Source organism: Astatotilapia calliptera, chromosome 12 (genome assembly GCF_900246225.1).
Source record: "Astatotilapia calliptera chromosome 12, fAstCal1.2, whole genome shotgun sequence".
NCBI lineage: Eukaryota > Metazoa > Chordata > Actinopteri > Cichliformes > Cichlidae > Astatotilapia > Astatotilapia calliptera.
This window is the reverse complement of record NC_039313.1, coordinates 12,314,851-12,341,724: the sequence shown is the minus strand read 5'-3', so window position 1 is coordinate 12,341,724 and position 26,874 is coordinate 12,314,851. Positions and strand designations below refer to the sequence as shown.

The window sequence follows — 26,874 nt, the reverse complement described above, 5'->3', positions numbered from 1 at the left end:
TTTAGTTTCTTTCAGGCTTTCAACGGTCATTTTCACAGCTTAACAATACAACACACGACATGAAAAACATTCGTAAGGTTTTTTGTGTGTGTTTATTTAAGTAAAATCCAGGACAAGAAAAGTTTTTTTTTAAAAAGCACTTGTGCGTGAAGAAGCTCCTCAGGCAAACGAAGAGAGCTTAATGTAATTATACTTTCCCACCTAACAGTGTTTTTGTTCTTCACTGTATGGAATGTACTCAAATAAATCAAACAAGCTTACTCATCCATTCTCAGAAGTTTCACAGCCTTTACTGTGACAGCTTCTTTTCAGCGGATTTGTGTGGACAGAGGTGGTAACAGGATCTGAGCACTATTAGGGGATAAGATCGAACAAGTCCCCAGTATACGTAAAGAAACTAGACTTTCTAGCATTACACAGACTTACAAAACTCTTTGTCTTGAGCCGAACCTTATGTCTTTTTATTTTGCTTATTGGTGGCAAATGTAAAGCCATGTCTTTTGTTTTAAAGTTATCTTGAGAAATAGTTCTCTGGGCTTTCTGAAGGTCTTTCAGAGTTTTTCTTTGGACATTTCTTTTTCAGTCATTTTCATTCCAGTCCTTATAACTTTCAACGATTTCAGGGGAATGCTTTTTGACTTTGTTGAACCACTTAACAATGACATGTGAATCATCCAAGCACAAAAATGCACTTAACTCATTTCTTTAGTTTAATCTATGAAACATTCTAAAGCTATACAGTGTGGCATAAAATAGTATTTTTGCACCAATAAGGTGATTCTTAAGGAGCTATTAACTGAAACCATATCTTGTCATGATGTGCAGCTTAAAAAATTGGAGGAAAAAAATTGGCAAAAGTTTTATTTTAATCCCTCATGCAATACCACCCAGAAAGCATTTGATTGGCAATGGCTTAATTTTTCACTTTGACAATGATCCCAAACACACTGCTAGCACAGTAAAAGCTTACCTGGATAGAATAACACACAATGAAACACTATTATTAAATGGTAAATGGCCTGTATTTGTATAGCGCACTGACAGAGGCCTCCCTACATAATGACTGCGTCATTATGGGATCAGTGTGAGATCAACTTGACCTAGAATGAAACAAAGTGCAGCAAACATCCAACAGCTGTTCCTGAAGACTACTTAAGTTACAAGAAAGCTTGCCCCAAATAGGCGAAATACATTTTTGACAACACTCTTGCTCAACTGAAAAAAATTGTCTCAGTTATCAGTACTGTGCAAAAGTTTTAGTCAGGTGAGGAAAAAATGCTGAAAGCAAAGAATGCTTTCAAAAATGGAAGTGTTGCTCATTTATTTTCATCAATCAACAAAATGCAGTGAATCTAAATCAAATCAATATTTGGTGTGACCACCTTTTGCCTTCAAAACAGCATCAGTTCTTCTAGGTACACTTGCACACAGTTTTTGAAGGAACTCGGCTGGTAGGTTGTTCCAAACATCTTGGAGAACAAACCACAGATCTTCTGTGGATGTAGGCTTCCTCACATCCTTCTGTCTCTTTATGTAATCCCAGACACACTCGATGATGTTGAGATCAGGGCTCTGTGGAGGCTATGCTATCACGTCCAGTAGTTCTTGTTCTTCTTTACACTGAAGATAGTTCTTAATGACTTTGTCTGTGTGTTTAGGCTAATTGTCCTCCTGCAAGAACACATTTGGGGCCACTAAGCAATCATTTATATCTCTGAAAACATTCCCTGAACACTCAAAGCTCTTTATAGAGCTTGCGTCATTCACCCATTCACACCCATTCATACAAGAACTTTTTCTTTACAGTTTGGAAGATATTGAGATATTAAAATTTGCAAGAAGAGTGGAACATGAATGACAATTCACTGACTCAGAAACATAGGTGTCTGAACTGAAGCCACAACAATCTATCAAATTTTGATTGTGACAGAGTTCGTTTATGTATTTAAGGAAGATTTGCGTGACACCAAACCAGCTTTGAGCTTGTCAGCACAGGGAAACACTATTACTAATGTCTGGTGCCAGAAAAGCAACAGACTGGCAGCAGATTCATGTAGTCATGGGGGCTGTTTATTCATTGATGAATGTACTTGCCTCTAGGGGATAAATCAGGGTTTCTTATCTGAGGATAACACTGAACCGAAAAAAAAGTCTTCCTTCTTTCCAGTAAGGACTTGGAGTTTCATTTCTAACAGCATTCTTAGACACTTGTTCTTCCATCCATTCATCCATTCGCTTATCCTTTTCAGGATCGCGGGGGGCACTGGAGCTGTCATAGGGCGAGATGCAGGGTACTCCCTGGACAGGTCGCCAGTCTATCGCAGGGCTAACACACAGGGACAGACAACCATTCGCACTCACATTCATTCGCACATTTACACCTAGTGGCAATTTGGATTATCCAATTAACCTATCCCCACAAGCTGCGTGTCTTTGGACGGTGGGAGGAAGCCGGATTACCCGGAGAGAACCCACACAAACACGGGGAGAACATGCAAACTCCACACAGAAAGACCCCGGCCTGATGGTGGAATTGAACTCAGCACCTTCCTACTGTGCGGTAACAGTGCTAACCACCGTGCCACCGTGCTGCTGTTATTTTGATCGTGACACGTTTCTGAAATGACTGAACATTGTTGCCCAGCAGCAACTTTGTTATCATAATGTGTCTATGCTGGTTGGCTGAACTATGGCTGGACCACTGACCACTCTTTCAGGTGCAGACAAAATAGAATAAAAGAATGATATGAATCACAGTTTAAAGTTTTTTTTTTAATTCTTAATGTATAAACACTTTTACAGGCTATGGCATACACTATTACATGCTGTAGAGTGGTATCTGTTAATTTTACGTTGTAATAGTAGTACTAGTGGTAATAATATCATCACATTAATGCGTTAACACAAGAAGTACCACTGCAGGCAGTTGAGATGGGCTCAACTCAAACCAGTTCATGTAGTTTCATTTTTAATAATGCATAAAATGTAATGACACATTTTCTTAATATAAAGTGTGAGTATATGAAACCACAGTTGTACCTCTAAAAAGTACTTGAGTAAATGCAGTGTTGCTTTGTAACAGAGTTACAGTAGATAGCTTTTTAAGATAAAAAGAAAAGCAACAACAACAACCAAGCATGATGATGTATATCATATAACATCATATGTGAGAAACATGATACCCAGACATTTAGAGAAGTACGTTTTTTGTTCCACTCTTCTTCTCTTTCAATAGCTCCTCCAGGATTAGCTTCAGTCTCGGATCAACACACAGTGGCCTTTTGAAGCCTTTTACAAACACCCTGTGGGTCCACATAGAAACATAAATACATTTCAGTTTAACATAACAGTGCAAATGCAGTAACCCTAAGCAAAAATGAAGGAAAACTGCCTCTGGATAAAGTTTCTTTATTGGTGTTTATTTTTTACATTAAATTTTCATTTTATATGATGAATGCATGATGTTATAAGTAAATCATAACAAAACAAAATTACTGTCAATAATTCTCAAAACCTTCCTTTACCAATCATGTAATAACTACAATATTACCTGTAACCTTTTGGCACACTTAAGTAAACAAACACTTACACAAGTGCTTTGATGTCACAGGCACCGATTTCCTGCATCTCCCATCTCTGAATCTTCTTCAGCATATATCGTTTGATTTTTTGGTTTACTGTCATGCAGCAGCTTGGGATGCCAGCTGTAATGTGAGATTAAGACCAAATTTAAGAATTTTAAAAAGTATAAAACTAACATAATATAAAAAAATAAAAGAAAAAGACATTTGCTAGAGAATAATTGTGTGTCCATTCTAACAGGTCTCCAAAAAACACACAAACAAAATTTTTTTTTACAGTATTGCACTTTTATAAAAAGTTTATATATGTCTAATTTTTGTATTTTTAGCATCCTAAAACCAAACAGGGCTAGGTTTTTTGTTTTGTGCAATAGTCTTTGTGGTTAAACTGATCAGATAAGTCAGCTTAAAGTTAACTTTCTAAAACATATTTTTACTGGAATAATTTTATGCTTTAAAACAGCTGGATGAAGAAAAAACTGAAAAAACCCTCCAAAAACCAGCTGTGCTAAAATGCACATGCATCATCATCTTGTTTAAATCCCAGGAGGAATGTAGAGTCATTGCAATTTTCTCAGAAAAAATCTTTAAATGTGAACTTCTTATTTAGGACCTGAAGTATAATCTGTACAGTGCCAGTGCTCTCTTGGTTTCAGCATGTGTGTTTGCTCTGAGTGTCCTTACCTTCAGTGGAGGTGATGGCCAAGGCGCACAGACAAACAATCAAAAAGACAATTTTCACATCCATGATGGCAGAGCAAGTGTGGGGAGGCAACGTGCCCTTGATGTTTAAATACTGACAACAAAGCATACATGTGCATCCACCCACCAACTGTCAGAAGGGAATGTGTGAGCATGTGCTTTAACCAGTAAGAAGCTCTTTGAATGAAACACGATGCCTAAACATTAAAAACAGTAATAGTAATATAAATATCAAAAGGTTATTAAATGACTGCCATACTTAATTAAAAAATTTAATGAAGTGTTCCGTTCACTTTCAGCCCGATGTCTTGTTTAAATTGTTAGTGCTGTCAGTTACTGGAGTGCTTGACTCAGACTCTAACAGGCTCTAACAGGTCCAGTAACCACTCTTCAAACAGAATCCTATTGAACTGATGTGTATGGAATGAAAACACAAGTAGAGCCAACAGTCACGAAAGAACAATTGTCACTTTTAATACATCTCACTCTTTTTACTTTCTTTTCTGTGAAAATGTAGAGTCACAATCCCAACAGCATTTTTAGGTAGCTCAAATATTCAAATTACATTTTCACGATAACCACTTGGTCAATTTTTTCTTAAATGTCCAATGTTACTAAAAGCTATTTGCAGTATTTGGTCTTTTCTCATTGCTTTAATATTAGTGAGTGGAAGTTACTGAGTTTTTTGCTTTAGCCACACACAAAGAAACATTTACTTAACAAAGACTTTGGTGTCTACATTGCTTTTCTCTGTACTTTTATGGCTTTGTTTATCATTAGAGTTCTGGTGTTTGGGGGATTATTTAGACCCTTTCATTTTGGAGTTGCCCGTCCTACCCAGTGTTTCCTATTGCGTAAAGTTGTCTTGTATTGCTTGTTCTAACTGTATTTGTTGCTTCCTGGTTTATTTTGACACCAGTTATTTTCCATGCCTTGCATCCAGATTCATTAGGTTAATTGTCTTCAGCTGTGTTTTCACCTGTTTCCCATTTCCTTCATAACCTCGTGTGTTTATATTGTATGAGTCTCCCTCTGTCCACTGTTGCCTTTGTTTTGTGCTTTTTTAATACTTTAAAGTATTCCACATTAAAGCTGCACTTCAAGTTTATTTGGGTCCATATCCTGCCCATTAAACTTTTGATGTTGCTGCGTATCTGAAATGATTGAATATCATTAGCTTTGTTATCATAATATCTCTCTGCTAGTTTCACTATGGCTGGACAATCTTGACTGCTCTTTGCATGTGTAGATAAAGTAAAAGAAAAAATACAGCACACCTCGCTGTGACATTTTATTAATTCTGTTTGTATATATGCAGTAGAACAAGATATACCTGGAGGACTGAACAGTTTAAAAATGGATACAATACTACAAAAATACCCAATGAAATGCCCGAGAATGATATGTGTCAATGCTGGATTCTATGTTACAAACCATCACTATAAATGTCTTAACTTGTAAGCAGTAGTCTTACAGGCAGCTGAGATGGAGACAAATCTAACTGACTCGTGTACCTTTAGTAATAGCAATTCGTGAAAAGTGATGACATCTATATGGTATTTGGGTAAAACATCAGAATATAAAATAATAGTAGTACCTCTAAAATGTACCTGAGTACATGCAAAGTTTCTTAGCAACAGAGTTACAGTAGCAGATAGCTGCCTTTAAGATCAAAATAAAAGAAAACAATTACACGAAGGCTCTTGAAACTCTTGAAAACACCAGATGATATGAAGATTCCTGGAGAAGAGAGTTTCTGTTCCACACCCTACGATCTTTTTATCTTCATCCTCTTCAGTCTTCGGAGCTCACTAGGATGAGCACATATTGGCTTTTCATAGCCCTTTAGGTAAAGCCTGTGGATGCACAAGAAAACACGATTATGTTTCAGTTTAAGATAATAACACAAATATTTATGTAACTCCGAGTAAGATCAAATAGAGATAGAATCTGGTGACAAAGTTTATTTCTTGATCAGTCTTGATCATTATAAAATTCATACAGTAGAGATTATCAGTGCATGTTATGTTATCGATGATCATGTGATGATCAAAATGACCCGTAACCTGTGGTTAAACTAATCGGATGAGTAATTTTAACACTTACACAAGTGCTTTGATTTCACATTCGCCGCTGCTTTTCTGCATCTCCCATCTTTGAACGTTCATCAGTGTCCGTGGCCGGATTTTTTTCTTTGTATGTAAGCAGCATTTTGGAATTCCAGCTGTAACATGAGATTAAAACCAAAATATGGAAATTACATTATGTTTTCTTTGATTAAAAAACGTATATAGAGATCATTCTCTTCCATGATAGTTACTCTGAGGATGTGCGTCCTTACTAACATTGCTCCAAAAGAGACACCCCCCCCACACACACACACCTTAGTCTAAACATTCATGTTTTTACAGACCAGTTACCGATGTCTACTTTTTTCCCGAGAGCAGAGCGCGTTTTTTGGAACACCATGAAACAGAACAGAGCTCAGCATTTTGTATTGTGCAATGGTGGTTGTGGTTAAACTGAGCAGATGAGTCAGCTGAACGTTAGCATGCTGAAACAAATTTTTATTGGATTTTTTATTGGAATAATTTCAGGCCAAAACAGACAACTGTATTCATCTTATCTTGACTTCAACATTAATGTGCTTGCCACACACATGCCCTTTTCTCTCAAAACAGCTTTAAATGTGAGCTCATTTATTTATTTAGGATGTACCTGACGTATGATCTGTGAAGCGCCAGTACTCTCTTGGTTTTTGCATGTGTGTTTGCTCTGAGTGTCCTTACCTTCACTGGAGGTGATGGCCAAAATGCACAGACAAACAATCACAAGGACAACTTTCACATCCATGATGGCAGAGCAAGTTTGGGGAGGAAACGTGTCCTTGGTGTTTAAATACTGACACATATCTGCGCACCCACCCACCAACACTGAGACGTGTATGAACATGTACTTTAACCAGTCAGTAGCTCTTTGAAAAAATCATGTTGCCAAAATCATAACAGTGATAAAGGTAAATATAAAGTTTATTGGACAGTACTCGAATGCTTTATAAAAATTCATCTTACTTTCACCTTTACCTCTGTGCTTAAACTATCAGTGAACAGCAGGCTAATGTATTGTCCACAAGTTCAGACATGTGTAATAACGATTATTTAAACAGAATCTGACTCATGGAAATTGAATTAGAGAAAGAATATGGGTCACTTTTAAAAGGTTAAAAGGAATGTCGTGCACCTTTTTCTTTTTTGGAGAACTAGACAGCAGCAGTGACATGCAGGAACGGGTCTGGGCCAGACATAGCTCCAGGCCCCTGCGGCACCTTTAGAACAGCTCAACTAAGTGAGCTATAGTAACACACCACAGTGTGTGGTTGGTGTTTTTCTTCTTCTTCTTCTTCTTCTTCTTCTTCTTCTTCTTCTTCTTCTTCTTCTTCTTCTTCTTCTTCTTCTTCTTTTTTAACATTTTATCAAATACCTCTAGTATGTGGAAACTATTTGGAGTAGGTCATATTTTTCCAGAGCTTCAATATAAGTGAATAGCAGAGGCCAGTTTCCTTTTTAAAGGGATTTCTCAAGGAATGGTTTCCTGCAACCAACATTTATGAAAGACACTTCCCGAAATGACTGAATGTGGTTGGCAAAAGCAGCTTTGCTACCATGATGCAATTTTATTTAAGCTTAACATGGAAGCTATTTGTCACAAAAGGTCGTGACACCAGGTAGTACAAGATTTTTGATTTGACTTCCTGACACAACCTTGTCTCTAGTTGGAACTGAACCAGCAGCCCTTCTTAACTGTGTTAACTACTACACTATCAAGCTGCGTGCTGGTAGTCTAATGATGGCTTGATGATCATAACTACTATATATTTGCAGATTAATAGAAAACAAAGTAAAAGAAAAATAGACATCACACTTTACAGTGTTTTAAAAAACATCTATTTGCATCAGCGCAGTGGTACAAGATATAGTTGCATCATTAAACAGTTTAAAAAGTTTTAGTACACTGTAAAAAAATACTCCATTACTTCATATTCTATTACATGCAAACCTATGTTTTTTCTTACATATAGCATAATACACTTAAAGTAGCAACTCAGAAGTAGGATGGTGTCTGTCAATGTAAAACTAAAATATAGTAGCAGAAGTAATATGATATTACTGTACTAATGCCTTAACATGTAAGCAATGTTGCTGCAGGCAGCTGAGGTGGAACTAAATGATAATTATTACATAATAAAAACTCTGAAAAACACCTTTTGTGGGAAACATGACACACGAACATCTGGAGAAGACGTTTCTTCCGCTCCTTGTCCTAGGAAGGACGTCGGCGCGCCATCAGGTCCTTTATTTTCAGAATGGTCTTCAGTTTTGGCTTCACATTGGGATGAGCACATACTGGCTTTTTGAAGTTCTTTACATACAGTCTGTGGATGCACAAGGAAAAGCAATTAAATACAAATATTAATGTAACCTGAAGTAAAAGGTATTAGCTTACAGTTTGATTACTGATCATTATTTAACTGAAACTGTGCAGCTGAGGAATGCATGATTACATGAATTATGTATCATGTAATAACTACAAAATTACCTGTAACCTTTTGGAAAATTAGTTTTCAACACTTACACAAGTGCTTGGATGTCACAGGCACTGTTGCTTTCCTGCATCTCCCATCTTTGAACGTTCATCAGTATTCGTGGCCGGATGTCACTCTTTGTATTTATGCAGCATTTTGGAATTCCAGCTGTAAGGTATAACCAAATGTAATGTATGTTTTTATGGAGCCTCATAAAACTGAACAGGATTAAACATTTCATGTCATGTAACAGTGGTCATTGTTAAACAGATAAGAAGCATTATACAAAATGTCTTTAAAAACACTGTATGAACACTAAAATTATTGAAAAAACAGACAAGTGTTTTCACCATTTCTAAACTTTAGGAGGAATGTGGTAATCACACACCTGCACACATAAAGAGCTCTAAGTGTCAATTTATTTACTTATTTTGGATGCACCTGATGTATAAATCAGTGCATATTCAGTCCAAATGTCTCCTTGATTTTGCCAAATGTATTTGGCCTGAGTGTCCTTACCTTCACTGGAGGTGATGGCCAAAGTGCACAGACAAACAATCACAAACCCAACTTTCACATCCATGATGGCAGAGCAAGTGTGGGGAGGTAACGTGTCTTTGGTGTTTAAATACTGACACAGAGGTCCTGCACATGCCTGTGCACACACCTACGAAGATCCAGAGAAGCACATGTGAACATCTGCTAGCGTCTCTTTGAATGGAACTCGGTAATTAAAATGCATTGAAAGGGTATTAGTATAGTATTGGTATTAGTAAAGTATTTACGAAAAGAAAAGTTACTTTCGTTTCCAGCTTAACTCTTTGTTCAAACAGTCAGTGCTCATAAATACAGGTATGATGCGCCAAGGCAGGCTCTGACAGGTTTAATCACCACTCTTTGAACAGAATCTTACTTGACTGATTGATATGAAATTTAAAAAAAATGGACGACACACCCAGAGTCAACATTCAATACAGTTCACTGCTAAAGGTCAAATTAGAACACAAAGAACGTCAGATTTCAGTCTTTTCAGGGATATTTTCCAAGTCTGGGGACAAATTAAGATGTGTGATTAGCGCAAAGCTCGGTAATAACATTTAATAACTGATTAATTTTGTTGTTAAGAGTTCAAGTGGCACTTTGAAGTACTGATCATGCAGGAAACTTGACACTTTTTACCCTTTAATGAATGCGCATGAGCAAGATTGTGTTGATGAACTCAACTTTTGGGCACACAAATAAATAAACAAATAAAAAATGCACGGTTAAGTCATTTTAAAAGTGTCGTCCTGTTTTCCAACCTCTTTAGAGCCAAGGTTCATTGTGTACCCAGGTGTGGTTTTCAACTCTTACGTGTTGTGCAATTTAACTGAGCGTGCAAGCATACAGTATAATTACTGAGAAAAAAAGAAAAGAAAAACATGCTGAAAGGAATTCTTCTGGTTGCACTAATGTCAATGAGTGACTTCTTGGCAGTTTATTTTAAAGGTGGGAACATTGGTAAGTCAGTAGGAGTCATAACTGACAAATAAAAACGGTGTCTGTAGGATGTTTGCGCTTGATTTGCACTTTTGATCCAATGGCTAATAGCTCCCCAATACCACCTAACGCCTTTGAATCGCAGCACTTTATGATTTATGGGATCTTGCTTCCCAACTGTCTTTGCCTTTGTGACATAGATGTATTGACTGAGGTTTGAATCTCTCTGACATGTTTTGTTCCGTGAATGAGATCTGGAGGATTTGCTTTGGTTTTAATGATAAGCCTCTGTAGTCTAGTGCAACTCCTCTGTTTAGCTAATGAAAACAGTGTTCAGTAACCAAAGTCTACAAAATACATCATTTGTTAACCACGAATGAGAATGTGTAGTTCAACACATTCTCATTAGCTAGTTCAAGCTAAAGATAAGGGATGATTCAAACATTCACTCTTGAAGCACTTTATTTGTGTCAGTTCCATGGCCAATTTAGTATTGTCATTTAACCTTACAGACATGTCTTTAAACTGTGGGAGGAGGCTGGAGTATCTGGAGGAAATCCACGCAAGGCACAGTGAGAACACACATACTCCACACAGACAGGCCCCGACTGATATTTGAACCAATCGTCTTCTTGCTGTGAGGTGACAGTGCATGACATTGCCACCCACGTGTAGGTTCCCCTTGTGCTACTAAAACAGCTCCGAGCTGTTTTGTCATCATGGTGTGACAGTGGCCGGGGTCTGAAACCTGGGGAATTGGCAGCAGGTCTATTTGTATCTGTGGGTTTTGAGGCGTCTCCTTCATAGTGTGGAGCACAAGATGAGTCACACATAAAATGACTTTCCAAAAGTTTAGGATTTTTGACGTGCCACACAGGTATTGAGTCAATCAAAGAACATAACTGTCAAAATCTGGGAGGTCCTGCATCTAGTGCCAACTGGATTGAAAAACAGTGCAGACAAACTGCCAGCACATACAGATTTGGCAGCAAATTAGCATTCACACAGACGGGAGTCTGATAGTTAGAAACCACTATCTTTCATCTACGCAAATTATACATGTTGGTACACAGTGCTGAGTTATATGGTTGGAGGATATGAATGATTCAATGCAGTCAGTTTATGTAATTCCTTGAGCAGCTAATCTGTGTGCAAAACAGTTTTGATCGAAACTGATCAAATTACAGCAATTACCATTCCTGATTACTCTGTGGTTATTGTTGTGGTTCCTTTGACTGTCGCTTTCTTTCGCACACTCAAGAGTATTCTGGGAAATGAGGAATCAGAAGAGCCTTTTTGGCATTCTTTCATTCTGTATTGTTTCTCCCATTTTTAATATACAACAATATTTCTACTACACAAGAAGCAACTGATCAAGCATTGACATTCTGCTGTTTTACCTGGATGCCTGTATCAACTGTAATCTTTAACCTCTGACTTATTTACAATGTGCTCTACTATATCTCAGTTTTGAAATTGGAGCTCTCGGGTGTCTTCTTATAGAGAATAAACTTTGTTTACAGTATGTGCATTAGTATATACATTTTTTAGGGGGGAGCACACATGAAACCTAATGTTTTCCTATCAATTAATGTGGTTCTTCTCCCCTTGTATTTTTAGCCCAGCTAATCAGAAAGACACTTCAAACAGAAACAGTAATAGAACCAAGAAAATTTAAATTGTTCAGAGTTCAGATCCCAAGGCTTATAGTGGAACATGGATGAACTTCATTTCTGTTGCAGTTCCAGGTCTTGAGCAGCAGATGGACGCCCACACATAAAATATCAGTACTCATTCTGTCCTCTGGCAGCCACATGGAGAAGACGCATCAGCAGCTCTGTTGGTGAGCTTCTTTCAGAGCCGTGGACTGGATCTGTGGCCTCTGTCTCTCCCACGCAGTCAGAGTCCACCATACAGCCCTCTGAAAAGAAGAAAAACAAGAAATGAAGTTCATATCTTACATGTCAACATGTCAATCAATCAGACCAGTTCGTACCAGAATTGCAGCAGAATCCAGAAATAGCGCAGTGCCCTCCCTCAGACCCACAGGATCTCCCTCCTGCCTGGCAGGGGGTGAGCAGGTAGTTCTCCTCCACACAGTGAGCTGTTTCTGGGGAGCCAAGCAGGCAGCCGAAACCGTCCCCACAGCAGATACTGGGGCCAAAGCAGCGGCCCCTGTCTCCAGGGCCACAAGACTTGCACTGGAGGAGAATGGAATTGAATTTAGCAGTATTATTTTCTGTTATATTATATCATATTACAAGACCAATGATACTTTCACGTTCTTTTCCATCTTGTATTCAACAAAATCAACATTCATTGCATTGCCTCAGCAGAAGAATTATAGCAATATGAGCATGTGAAATAAGTCACAACCATTTTCTTTCCTACAGTCTCTCACTGTAAATCAGTATTTTTAAACTACATGAGTTATATCTAATTTGTGACTTTAAAAAAGGTTCAATTGAGTTGGTGTTATTTTTTTTTAAATCTTTCCATAAGTGACTTTTATTTTTTATCAGTATGATTTCTCTTCCGTTTTTATTAAAATCTGATATACCCAGTAAACCACTCACATTTTGATCCCATAACATCCATTGCACGCTCGGTTTCGCTTATTTAAAGGCTGCTTAGCATTCCTTTAATTTTGTGAATTGCTGGACCGTTTTTTCTTGACCGTTTGTTCTAATGTTATAGGCTAAAGCCAATTTAGAATCAAACACAGCCAGTTAAAGAATAAGCATGCTGTCTTAGCAGAAAGAACAATGCTCACCTGTCTGATTCCAGTTTCAGTCAGCGCTCGCTTCCCTCCTCGGGGGCAGTTCTGGATGTAGCAGGCGGAGGAGAACGCAAGGAGTCCTAGGACGCACAGGGGGAACAAGGAGTGAGGCATCGCTGTCGGTTTGGAGTGAGCGCCGCGCTGCACCTGTGTGTCCTCCGCCGGTGTGGATGTCTGTCTGGTACTGCGGTCATTTCTCACTTATAAGCAGATGGACATGTTTGACAAAGCGATTGATTCCTGACGTCACTTTCGTCCCCGTTGCGCTCTCTCCGCAGGGATGCGCGCCCGAAGGCCACCGGTGTGCGCGCGACGCGTGCGCGAGAGGTCGCCACAGATGTGGCTCTGCATCGGATGTGTGCCATCTAACAAATCTACACAAAAACAGACACGACAGCAGAAGATACAATTTCTGTATTCAGCACTGCGCCTATTTGTAATAACTTTGAATAATTTCACCCCCCGCTTTGACTGACACACTGAAAACGGCAAAACATGAACAACTAATTGGAGTTTGCGAACAATTTATTAGCCCAAATTAACCGCAATGAGGGGGAATAATGAAGAACATTTAATGATCATGCACAGTTCGTCACTGTGTGTAGTTTTCACTTTTAGATTAAGACAAATGTGGTAGCATCATGACAACAGAGGTCACACAAATTATGTTCCAGACTTAATGTAAAACTAGTGGGTGTAATGATCCTAACCAGAGTAGCATTTTCAAATAAACATATTACACCTTGATTATTCCTTTCAGCGTCTTGTTGCATGCTCGGGGTTGCATCTCTCTTATTAGCTGTTGTTATACTAATCAGCAGTTAAATGAGAAATGGCAAAACTGAGCATCAAAGGCTGCAGGTCCAGGTGTGAAGCTCTTTAATTAGAGTCACAGCATTCAAAGCTCATCCTTCAGTGAATCTAAATCTCATTAAACTTTACAGTACTCCAAATGTGAAAGAAAAAGTTTTACAGAATTTACTTTCAAACATTTCTCTCATGATCTGCGGCAGCAGATCAAGTGGAGCAGAGAGAGGACTCAAAGGCAGACACTGGCTTTAACAGAAGGCGAGCAGTTTATTCAGAGCGTTTGGCAAAACGGTACAAAAATAAGAAATGCAAATTTTCGTGAAAACATAAACTGCAACAATAGGAACATGGAGACACAGGGGGTATGCGAAAAGACGCTCTGACGGAGGAAAACAGAGACAATAAATACAGTGAGGGGTGATCAGGGGAGTGGAAACAAATGGGACCACAGCAGGAAGAAATAGGACATAACGAGACAGGAGACGCAGCACTGAACGCAACACACAAGAGACAAGAACTATCAAAATAAAACAGGAAGTAGCTCGAACACCGAGACCCAGACAAACAGGACTATAGGAGGCCCTAAAGTGCCAAAATCAAAATAGAGACATAACTAAGACTCAGTGAAAAAATGTTTGTCATTAAATACATGAAAGTATCAACAATAAATACTCTTTCATGTATGTGTTTATTTTACTTTACAAAAATTTCTGTGTATTTTTTTTTTACAACTATCTCTAGGTTTACAGAGAATGATCCAATAAGCGAAAAATAGTGAGCTCCAGTGAGCAGGAGTTCTCTGGGTGAACATGCCATGTTGACACCAAACGTGAGAGGAAAATAGCCAGACTGGCTTGAGCTGATAGGGGAGCAGCAAGAATTCAAATTAGAGTTGATTAAATGCAAGGTATGCAGCAGAGCACCTCTGTAAGCACAACAGATGCAGAAGACCACACCGGGTCCCACCCTTGTCAGCTGAGAACAGGAAAATGGGCGAACGTTTCCTGATCACTCTCAATTTCTACTGATTGTTGGATCATAATTTGACATAAACAACATGTAAACGTAGCTCCATCCTGGCTGTTTTTTCATGTGTAAGGGACATTGTTCTGGCACAATTTGGGCCCTTCAGCACCAGTTGAGCAATATTTAAATGCCACAGCCTATTTGAGTATTGCTCCTGACCATGTCCATCCCATTATGAAGGGATGAAGTCTCTACCCACAAGCCATCGGGCTACTGAATTGCTGAAATATTGAACAGTTTATTTTGCACAATCACTATACACACTGTACTTTTATATGCCACTATCTCTGCACTACAGCTGCTACAGTATTTCAGTATTCTGTATTTATTTATTGTAGTCTTTTTTATAAATATATATTTTCTTTATTTTTATACTTTTTCTTATTTATATCTAGGCATTGCTTATGCGCAATATTGAGAGGGCTCTGAGCCTAAGAATTCCATTACTGGTAGTTATGTGCCATTATTTCCTGTATATGACAAATAAAACCTTAAAACATGTGACGACATGGCACCTGGTAGTTACAGAGTGTACCTAAGAAATTTTCTGTTAAAAGTAAATGGTTGTTTCCAGTGAAGAATTACCAGAGAGAATACATTTCTCACATTTTTCAGATTAATCAATGCTAATATTAATTTTCTTAGTATGTTTTCATTCATTTAGTGGTATAATAACTGATCTATTAAGTCACATGTTTACTTGTATTTATGGCAGTTTTAGTCTTCTGCAGAAATTTCTTGATGCCTCTAATACGGTGTATAATAAGAAAAGTTTACAAACAATAAGAGTTCACAACATAAGCAAAGTTTTTGTCTAATAAGTGTATAAAGTCAGTGACTTTGACTAATACAGTGTGATTCAGTATCATTTAAGCACTTTAACCACCACTTGTATCGGAAACAGTGAAGCCCATGTCTTCATTTCACATGCAGAACTGACTCCTGTCTTTTCTCTTACTGAGCGGATACAGGATCACGACCTTGATTAAGCTTAATGCTGTCAAGGAAAGCAACATACAGATTATGCTATTTGTGATGGTGAACACCAACTAAATACTGTTTGCCTCACATTTCTCCGTTTAACCCTTCTGTGCACAATAACTCAGGCTTGTAAAGGGTAATTAGCTTCAAGAGTTCAGAGGGTAGTGAAAGAACACATGGGCAAGGAGGAGGTGCAGCCTCCTAACGTAAAACTGCTCCTTAAAAAGAAACCTGAAACCTAATGTAATCTAGTGTCAGTATTTCATACCACCTGAAATACCAACATAAAGGTTATTGTTAATATCACATAAATATATTTAGAACTAGTACATGATGTGTCTGGATGTTCTTATTATTCCATCTTCTGCCTGCGTTCACCCATTTAAGACAGCAAAACAAGGCAAGGAACAGAGATAAGGACAAAGAACACATGACATCAGGAGGTCAGCTGAACACGACACTGTCTCCTTCTTCACAATGACCACATAACCTTGGTTGGACTCAATTTCTACTTAAATTCTTTTGGTCTCCTGCTTCTGTGCCCAAACATTTTCTAGTCAAATGCATCCACGTAGAGAGCGGCCACACAAAGACTGCAGACCCAAGGCTGCAAGTACACTTCAGCGCTTGATGAAAAGAAAGAAAGAGGGGGTGGAGGAGATAAAGAACAGGACTTTATCCACACTATATTTTTTACAATATTTGCAAAGGTCTTTGCTTTCAGAGATGTCCTTTCCTGATCTGTGGAGATTAATAAAACAGGCCTGTGTGATCTGATATTGTGACAATATGAGTGTAAGAAGATGTGAAGAAATACAATTCACTGCTAGATCTGAGGTATCTTTAATCCACGTGAGCAAAAATATACAAAATAATACAATAAAACAACAAATGAGAAACAGACAATTTAACAGGAGTGGTTGTGAAAACAGTAGTTATAACATGACAAATAGACTTACAGTGTAAAGATGTCATGCTTACAAAAAGGGTAATAAGGTACTGTCAAGAAAAGTTAACGGTCCATAAATAAAATCCTGAATTTCCAGTTGCAAATTTTTTCTTTTTACTTAAACATCTGGAATACAATCATGTCTTCAATTTGTAAGTGTCGGTTGGATTCTTATGCTATGTTAGTGATGCACCCGTGTGATGAGGGCACGTGGGGTGGGATGTTGGCAGGTTGGGCACACAATACGATTGGATGTTGATGTAGTGGCCAACCTCAGAGGATTGGCTTCCTTCTGCACGCAGGCGCGGCAGAGCAAGTGATCACAGCTCAGACGGTAGACGGATGATGCTGAGGTGGAGTAAAGGGACACAGAACAGGAACACGCAGAGCACATCTTCTCACCTATTAAGCAAAGATGGGGCGAGGGAGAATCACTTAATACTCACTTAATTTCAAACAAACTTTAAATACTTCTGCCATAAAATTTTAAGCAATGTTCTGTAGCCAGGTAGCATTTGGGGCACTGCTTATTATATTAAACCAATTTAAATGAAGTCAAACTGATTTGGATATAAGGTCACTCAGAGTGCTTTACAAAGGGAGAGCAATACAGAAAAACATTTAAAGAATGTAAATGCAACTCTGGTTAAGCATTGAATGAGAAAGCGTGACAGCACTCTAGAAATTTAACACCATGTTTGTTTTGTCTTTTGTGGCAATGATCAGCAGGGAAACAATAGACATCTGGTTCTTATGTTACAAATGTATCAAGTAAAACTGAACACTTGCATTTCTCCCACTTCACTGGCGCTTTAAACTTGAACATAGGCTCAAGGTTTGTTTTTTCAGTATTTTTTTCTCCACTGTAATAACACAAAATTGAGTTATTCAGAACAGAGGTAAGCAGCAGTGAAGTGGTTGGAAAAATTTCTATGTATGGTTTCACACCTCTGTTTTATTTCTAACTGACATGAATCAAAACTGACTACACCAAAAACAAGATTTCTAAACAACTTCACCAGATTTCTTTATTATATTTCAACAGTCATATACTTAGGGAATAGTATTTACTCAAATGTATCAGAGGGTGCAAATCCTACCTGTAGAACTGCTCAGGAAGCCTGAATTCTGGCGCTGTTGGGTGGTATTCAGCGTTTCAGAGTCAGGACTAACCCGCTTCTGGGGCAAATTTGAAGTGAAGGAGGGCCGGCCCTGCAGGGCAGAGAAGAGGGCCTCATCCAGACTAGCAGATAAACGCTGCTCGTGGGAGCTGCAGCTCGGAACTGAAGGTGCACAATGAGGAAGCAAACGTGAAGACAGCAGAGAAGTCAACAATCAAGACTGAAAAAATGGCATGGATATGGTTTAGATCAGGGATGTCAAACTCATTTTACATGTCGGTCCACATACTTTGATCTTAAATGGGCCAAACCAGTAAAACTCCAGAAAAGAAGTTTAACTACATGTTCCAAAAGCCATCCAATTGGCTGGATTGGGCCAATTCTGGTCCCTGGGCCTTATGTTTGACACCCCTGGTTTGTATGTTTACATGTTATACTCACCAGAAACTGCATCACTTTTTAGTTTTTTTGTTTGGAGTTCCCTCTCAGGTGTCAATGTGTCCTTGGATTCTTTGGAAATATCACTTAGATCTCGTTTCTTTCTCCTGTCTAATGCTGATTTATTACCTGTACTTAAAGGCTCAGCATCAGATGTGTGATTTTTATTATCTGACAAAGGTCCTGACCCTGCATCTTCTATCTTCACAGTCCTGTTTGTGATTCTGGTGTCAGCATTATATTCAGCAGCACCACTGTTTGAGCTTTTACTGAGGCACAGAGAGCTCTGAGAATGTTCGTGTACTTTGGAGGCTAGAAGTCTTGAGGCCTGTGTATTGTCTCCTGTAACTCCTCTCCCCAACATCCCATCCCTCCTCGTCATTCCTTTCTGCAACAGGAAGTGGTCAATGCGACTTTTCAGTTGGGGGTTAGGAAGAGGTTGGGAAGTTGAAGTGAATGGTACACCGGTGAAAGGGTCATTTGGGGGTCTACCCCACGTGGCTTCCCTCTTCTGGTACTCTTCCAGAGTGGAGTTGTCCACTGATACACCACTGGGCAGCAGCATAGGGAGCATCATCACTTCCTGTGTGAGTGGATCAAGGAATTCTTCTGGGATGGAATGACTACCAAAGTAAACGACATATTGGCACACATCAATACTTACATAATCTATAAAACCAACAGTATAGATGTGACAGCCCGATAATTAGTTCTACTACTTTTGAAATTACACAAATACCTTGGAGGTTCTTGCAGTCCCTGTTTGCTTTGTCTGATAGGAGGTGCAAAAAATGCAGGCTGTTGTAGCCGTCTTTCACTGGCCTCGTGGACTTTTTTGATCCTCTCCACTTCTTCTGCAGAGCAGCTGCGAGCAGGTTGTCCCCACACAGTCAAAGATTTCAGCCCCAGAGATGATGCTGCACCACCATAAGGCATGGTTACACGAAGCTTTGTCACAGCCCCGAGCGAGAGCAAACCTCGGCTCCATAGCTCCTCTTGCAGACAGTTTGCAGGTTGTGGAGGAGGCGAGGACAGAAACGGGGCCCTGGGGCAAAAATTTGAACGTGTGAAACAGACTTTGGTTTCCTCCTTTAGTTCGCAACGAGCCACCAGTTTAAACTCTGGCTCAGAATTGCTGGATTCCGTGTTTGTCTGATGTTTGAACATGCAGCCTCTTTTCTGAGGCTCACCTGGAGTCACTTCACTCCACTGCTGGGCCTGAAGACTCCACTGGTGGCTGTTACTCTGTTGAGATTTACTCTCGTGGTTTCGAAGTTCTCGTCTATTCGCTGCATTCTGATCTTTCGCCTGTATCTGTTTCTTTTGTGGAAAATCTTTGGTGCCTGTAGAAGGTAACGGATCAGAACTGGTGCTGATCTCCAGTTTCTTGCAAGCCTGTCCCCTGTCCATACCCCAGGGCCACAACTCAACATCCACCCTACACAGCTCCACCTGGAAACCAAACTTCAATGTCACCTTGAAGGAACAGAAGAAAAATGTGTAAGGTATGGATATAAACACATTACTATAATAATCATACCTAGTTTTTTTTTTAAATGTGACTCTTACAATGCATTATGAATCCTCATCAAAATACAGGATATGTTCTCCATAAAAACTCAAATAAATAAATCATATTCAGGAAAGTTAAACTATCATATGACATCCCACAGTGGAGAATACCACAGTTCATTGCAACAATGTGGGAAAGTTTTTGTTTAAACTGACTGCTTTAAACATACAAATGTACCATCGCTGCCAGAGAAAAACATGATGGTAAGAACTACTAATCTCGATTTCTATGCACAAAGAGGCTGAACACACATTTCCTATTGAAGCGTGATTCATGAAGGGAACAATACATGCAGGTGTGTATGCACATTTAGTAAATCTGACTTTCCTTTTGAATGCCATTTTTGGCTTTTTACCCTTTTGTTGCATTTTTGGCTTATGTTACAAATACACTTTGGGTGCTCAGTCAGTGAGCGGTGTTTTCTATGAGGAAAAAAATAACCTGCACAGCTTTCAAATGAACAAAAGAGATGATATAACAGACTTAAGGAAAAGGAAGCATATTAAGACCTCTTTAGAACACCTACTGCATTCTGGTTTAAAGGGGTTCAAATCTTAAGCTTGTAACAAGAATAAAAATAAACTTTACAGTTGGATATCCGTGTTCAGCCCCATCAACATAATACTCTACATAATTAATGTTTGGAAACAAAAATACAGTCAAAAAGATGACAAAACAAACAAAAAACCATAGATAAAATATAATACATGAGATAGAATAGCTACTCTTCCTCAGTGTCTTCCTGACCTGCACATTTTCCCCAAATTCCCTGTTTTCAAGCGGTTATTATTTAAATAAAAGGTAGTGGTACTTTTTTCAGTACCAAATACTACTTCTACTGGTACCTATTATTTAATGAGACATATACACATTTTAGGAAAAAATGCTGAGTGTCAAGTTCCAAAGTATGACAGTGAAATCTTACCTGTACAGGTGGACGAAGGAAATATTCCAGCTTAAAGCCACGTCTGCGGAGGGCAGGGTCAGCTGATACAAGATTTGTGACATCATAGCCATCTGCACACAGCTGGAGAAGAAAATTAAACTGGTGTCAGTGTTTTTCAGGGAAAGCTTGAAATTGAAAATGTACAGAGAAAAGCTACATTATGTTATAGTAATGTAGGATTGACTGCTTCTTGAGGCGACTGTCATGATTTAGCACCATAGAAATAAAACTGAATCGAACTGACAGCAGATATGAGAAAATTTGAAAACAATTACAGTACACATGCCTCACATGCTCATGAGAGAGTCATCACAAGGTTAAACATGGAAAGCTCATATGAAATGAGAACAAGCCATGTAAAAGACATAAATAAGGCACATGTGGAGTAAAAAAAAACAAAGAAACTGTTTTCTTGAAGGTGATAACATTCATTTTTTTAATCCTCTGAGTGTGATGAAAAAGACAGCCATGATCGGATTAAAAAATACCAATGAAAAGAACACAAGGACGGTTGTGATTCAGTCTCCCACACAGCACTTTATCCCACCGGTTTTTTATTTATTTTTATTTTTACATTACTGTCCTCCACTTCCTGTGTCATTTTGCGTCTGTCTGCGCTGCTTTGAACTGCTTATCTAAAAACATATCAAGCCTTTTCTCGGACTTTAAAAAACAAAAAATAAAATAGTTAAATAAAAAAAAGAAAGGAGGGGAGGGGAGGGTACCTTTATGTGGCAGGTCTATAAAATATATCTCACCTTGTTACAATGAGCTGTCGTGTGAAAATGTGGCAAGCAGAGATTCACAACCATACTCTCCAATCTGTAAAGAGAAACAGTTTGTAGTTATGAACGTTTTCTGACGTCACTTACACAAAACTTATAGGTCACAGCAAAATGGGCCATTTAGTGAATAGAGCTCATGAACCCCAACTCAGAAGGTAAACATATATTTGCTGTGTTTACACTTCCATCTCATAATCATCTCTCAATAACGATTTTTAACACTAAGTTGAATGACCTGAGCTTAATTTTTCATTATAATAACATAAAATGGACATTTAGCGAAAGAGCCTGAACTTTGCATGCACTAACAATAAGCACAACAGGACGTGTTTGTTCTTTAAGCACAGGCTATTTAACATTTAAAGTCATACGTCATTGCAATTCCCAACAATATTATTATACAGTAAGTATTTATTACGATGAAGAGGAAAGACCCTGATTTGCACATATGTTTGAGCTGTATTTCAATTGAATTCAATAATTCATTTCTGACTGCCTCCAAGATAGGACTGAAATCATTAGTCAGTTAACAATAAGACACATGATTTAGCAGTTAATTAATTTATTAAAGGGAAAGCCAAACATTTCTCCTTCTTCATCTTCTTTCAACTGCTCCCTTTAGAGCAGGGGTCCCCAATCCCAGTTCACGAGGGCCAGTGTCCCTGCAGGTTTTAGATGTGTCCTTGATCCATCACAGCTGATTTAAATGGATAAATTACCGTCTCAGCTGTCTTGAAGTTCATTACCAGAGGCCTGGTAATGAACTAATCATGTGATTCAGGTGTGTTGACCCAGGGTGAGATCTAAAACCTGCAGGGACATCGGCCCTCGTGGACTGGGATTGGGGACCCCTGCTTTAGAGGTTGTATGCTGGACCACGTGCCTGCATGTCACCCCATCTCTAGCATCCTTCACTATCACGCCAACCCTCTGCATGAGCTATTTTATTACATCAAGAACCTTGTCTGTGGTCTTCCTCTTTTCATCCTTTGTGGAAGCTCCATCTTCAGCATACTTTGTGCAGTGTATCCACTATCCTTCCTCTGCACATGTCCAAAGGATCTCAGCCTTACCTCTTCAAACAGCTCAACCTGACCTGTTAATCTGATATAACTACTCTTACTCTTGTCCAAACATCATAGTCCACGTGGACTATGAGTGCAGATCGTTTTGACCTTCTCTATACTTCTCCATCAAACGGCTTCTCTGTCTTACATCACTGTACATTATAATGGGAGACACAGCCTTCAGCTTTCAGGCCCCTCTTCTGTGGAACCAGCTTCCAGTTTGGATTAGGGAGACATACATCCTTTCTACTATTAAGATTAGGCTTAAAACTTTCCTTTTTGATAAAGCATATAGTTAGGTTTGGATCAGGTGACTAAATCCTTCCTTAGTTATCCTCCCAGCTTGCTTGCTGCTACTACTGCACATTCACCTAATGTATATACTATATATATATAATGTTCTTCCTCTACCCCCCCCCGCCAAGGAGCATGTCAGGTTACATTTCACTGTGTGTTATACTTGTATAACTATGCATGTGACAAATAAAGAACCTTGAACTTGAGTTACGCTGCAGGTCTAGGCTGCTGGGGGATTTCCATGATACATTCAGCGTTTCTTCTTCAGTCACCTTTTTCACTCACTATGTGTTAATAGACCTATCTGCATTTAATTATTAATTATTATTAACCTCTGTCTCTCTTCCACAGCGTGTTTTTGTCCTATGTTCATCAACTCAACCCCAACAGGTCGTGGCAAATGGCTGCCCCTCTCTGAGATTAATCAAGTATTCTGATTCTGACTGGTTCCACTGAGGTTTCTTCCTGTTAAACGGGAAGTTTTCCTTCCCACTGTCGCCAAAGCCCTTTCTCATAGGGGGTCATATGATTGTTGGGGTTTTCTCTGATTTCTCTGTATTATTGCAGGGTTTTTATCTTACAATACAATGCGTCTTAAGACAACTTTTGTTTTGATTTAGCGCTTTATAAACGGAACTGACTTGAACTGAACGTCTGTGGTACTGATAAATAATGATGTATGATTTTTTTTCTCTCTCTGACCAGACGTTTAGTGGATAAATAACTTCAACTCGTACAATCATTATTAAGACAGTCGAAACAATCAGAATTAATAACAGCTCACCGATAGCTGAGTCAAAAACAGTTATCAACAACTATTCTGATTGTTTTCAATGTATGATCTAAAACAGACAAATCAATGTCTCTCCGTTTCTTGTAGGAAAATAACTAAACCGAGAACATCGCCACTTTTTCACCACTTAAGGATATTTTTAATACAAAGCTATTAATGACTGAACAAGAACGCAATCGTTTCAGGGACACTGTCAAACGTATCGCTGCAGCTTTTGGTTAGAATAGACTTGTAAAATAGATTTTACATGTAACTGAAAACTACTTGGTTACATGTAAAATCTGTTATGAATTCAGCTGTATTCTAACCAACAGCTAACAATGAGCTAATATTTAAACTTGGGTGAGACTGACAGTGTTAACATTTCCACAGCAAACTAAACCAATGAAAATTAACTCACTTTGCTTGGTTGCTGACACTTTCCCGCTTTGAGTCTTTATTTTGCGTGTCTAATCATTAGGAAAAAAGCTACTAGCAGCGATCTGTTATTAGCCACAAAACAGCTACATAGCTTAGCCGGCTGAGCTACAGCACGCTGTAAGGGACATACTTCAAATTTCGTCAACAAAGTACATTATTAGTAAGCAGATTTTGAGTGGATTTAGCTGCCTGTTCATTAATACTTATGTGTTTCTTGCCATAGTTTGTACTTAAAGAAGCCACTACAGACAATTACAATCTTTTTAATTTTTTATGCACTCTTTTTGAGTTTGAGGTTGTTTTCTTTTTTTGTTTTTTTTGCCAACCACGAACTCTTCTATCAGGCTATCCATCCAATGTACTAACTACTCGAGGTGTTACTAACTACATCCTACGCAGGTAGAAAACATTCAAAACACTGCCACAGTTAAGTTTGTTGTTTTGCTATACCTTTCTGCCAGTAAAGAATCAGTGGAACTTCCCAGTACATTTTTAAAGGTCATTTGTCATAGTGACTTTTTTCTCCTCATGGCAAAAAATGATCCACATCAGTGGCACAATACATTTAACCTTCCAGTGTTATTTACACTTTATTTTGTATAATTTATGTCCTGATTAAATTAATTTTTTTCCCCTTAAAAATAGATGGAAAATGGTAGTTTTCAGTTTAATAACAGTGCTCCCTGATTTGTTGGGTCATGAACAGACATTCAAAATATTCTGTGAAAAACCTTTGACTCCAGTGTGTTAAAAGTAGATTTCAAAGAGAAGATTTTTTTTCGATCCTGAGATTCCAGTATTTGAAAATTATGCAAATGTAATCATAGATAACATAGATACTTATTTTTCTATATTTAAACCTAAAATATTAGAAAACTCTACATACAAATGTCAATAACTGAGTATGGACCTCTGATCCATAATTTTGTTGTACATGTACAATGACAGTAAAGGGCTATTCTATTCTATTCTGCTAATGGTGAGATGTTGTAATTAATTATTTTTTTTTTTACCTTATATCCATGAAATAATAATGGCAAGGCCTCTGCATTTTCCATCTAAAAGTGCTCTGTGTCCATCTTGTCCCTTTCACATATTGCATCCTCTATATGAAGGTCAGCAGAGTTGCTCATCTGTAAAAGCTGCAGCCTACTTCATTTCAAGGATATTTCAATTGGATACATAATGTTCAGAGGGATGAACCCAGACTTCTTTTGTTTGAGGGTTGTTATTTTTTTTGCTCACTATTATACCTTTCCATAATTTAATTTCACACCTTATAGTATCTACATTCTACGTTATAAGCTTAGGGTACTGGCTCTATTACTTAGTTGCTTTTACTTAAGCACATTCACATTGTGCTTCTATATACTGTGACAGTTGCTGTCTGCTTTATGTTGCAGATTTAGATCTTACATACAAAAAATAAGCCTGCGAATTAATGCACTGCCTTACTATAATGTATACTAACTGGCCATATTATTAGGTACACTTTGCTAACATTGGGTTGGACCCCCTTTTGCCTTCAGAACTGCAGAAATTCTTCAAAGTATAGCTTCAACAAGGTGCTGGAAACATTCCTCAGAGATTTTGGACCATAATGATATGATGGCATCATGCAATTACTGCAGGAACCACAGCTTTGGTGTGAATCTCCCATTCCACCACATTCCAAAGGTGGATTGACATCTGGTGACTGCTGAGGCCATTTGAGTACAGGGAACTCATTGTCATGTTCAAGAAACCAATTTGACATGAGATGTGCTTTGTGAAGTTATCCTGCTGAAAGCAGCTATCAGAAAATGGGTACATTGTGGTGATAAAGGGATGGACACAATCTGCAACAATGCTCAACATTTGATACAAGGCAGAATGTTTAGCTTGTTTACAAAATCTAGACTCTACCATCTACAATTCACAGCAGAAACTGAGACTCATCTGACCAGGCAACAGTTTACAATCTTTTGTCACTGAATTTTGGTGAGTCTTAGCTCACATGAGTTATACTTGTGGTCTTCTGCTGCTGTACTCCACCTGCTTCAAGGATAATTGTGCATTCAGACATGCTTTTCTGTATACCTTGGTTGTAACAAGTAGTTATTGGAGTTGCTGTTTCCTTCCTCTTATCTTCAGACAGTCTGGCCATTCTCCTCTGACCTTTGGCACAAGGCATTTCTACTTAGAATGGTTGATTTACAGACCATTTTCTGTAAACCGTAGAGATGTTTGTGTGGGCAAATCGCAGTTGCCCAGCAGGTTTTGCAGGAGGCAGACCAGATCGACTACTACAAACAACAAACTTCAGTCACCTTTCTTCCCTATTCTGATGGACAGTTTAATCTTCAGGATGCACCTGCATGCCTAAATTGCAGGTGTGTCTGACAAAGTGGCCGGTAAGTTGAATGCTTTTTAGAGGTTTTTAGAAGTATAAAGAAAAAAAATGACTGATATTTTTTTTGATCTCCTTCTACTTTGTAAATAATCTGAGGGGAATGAATGGGAAACCACTGCTTTAAGAGACAATGTAACAACTTCCATCCACCCA

General features: G+C 38.5%; 2 protein-coding genes across 2 annotated transcripts; both read right to left on the bottom strand.

The window, feature by feature from the left end:
- Positions 1 to 11,654: 11,654 nt before the first annotated feature.
- Positions 11,655 to 13,322, bottom strand: avp (arginine vasopressin). Its single transcript, XM_026186204.1, has 3 exons — positions 13,118 to 13,322; positions 12,341 to 12,545; positions 11,655 to 12,265 (listed from the first exon to the last, which is right to left on the bottom strand). Exons 1-3 carry the CDS (start codon positions 13,235 to 13,237, stop codon positions 12,129 to 12,131), a joined length of 462 nt encoding a protein of 153 aa, XP_026041989.1. The 5' UTR covers positions 13,238 to 13,322; the 3' UTR covers positions 11,655 to 12,128.
- Positions 13,323 to 16,767: 3,445 nt separating this feature from the next.
- ubox5 (U-box domain containing 5) lies at positions 16,768 to 24,468 on the bottom strand. The gene is made up of 7 exons (XM_026186196.1): positions 24,310 to 24,468; positions 21,726 to 21,789; positions 20,947 to 21,048; positions 19,188 to 19,924; positions 18,452 to 19,071; positions 17,990 to 18,172; positions 16,768 to 17,291 (listed from the first exon to the last, which is right to left on the bottom strand). The coding sequence occupies exons 2-7, from the start codon at positions 21,777 to 21,779 to the stop codon at positions 17,071 to 17,073; spliced, it is 1,917 nt and encodes a 638-aa protein (XP_026041981.1). The 5' UTR covers positions 21,780 to 21,789; positions 24,310 to 24,468; the 3' UTR covers positions 16,768 to 17,070.
- Between the last annotated feature and the right edge of the window lie 2,406 nt (positions 24,469 to 26,874).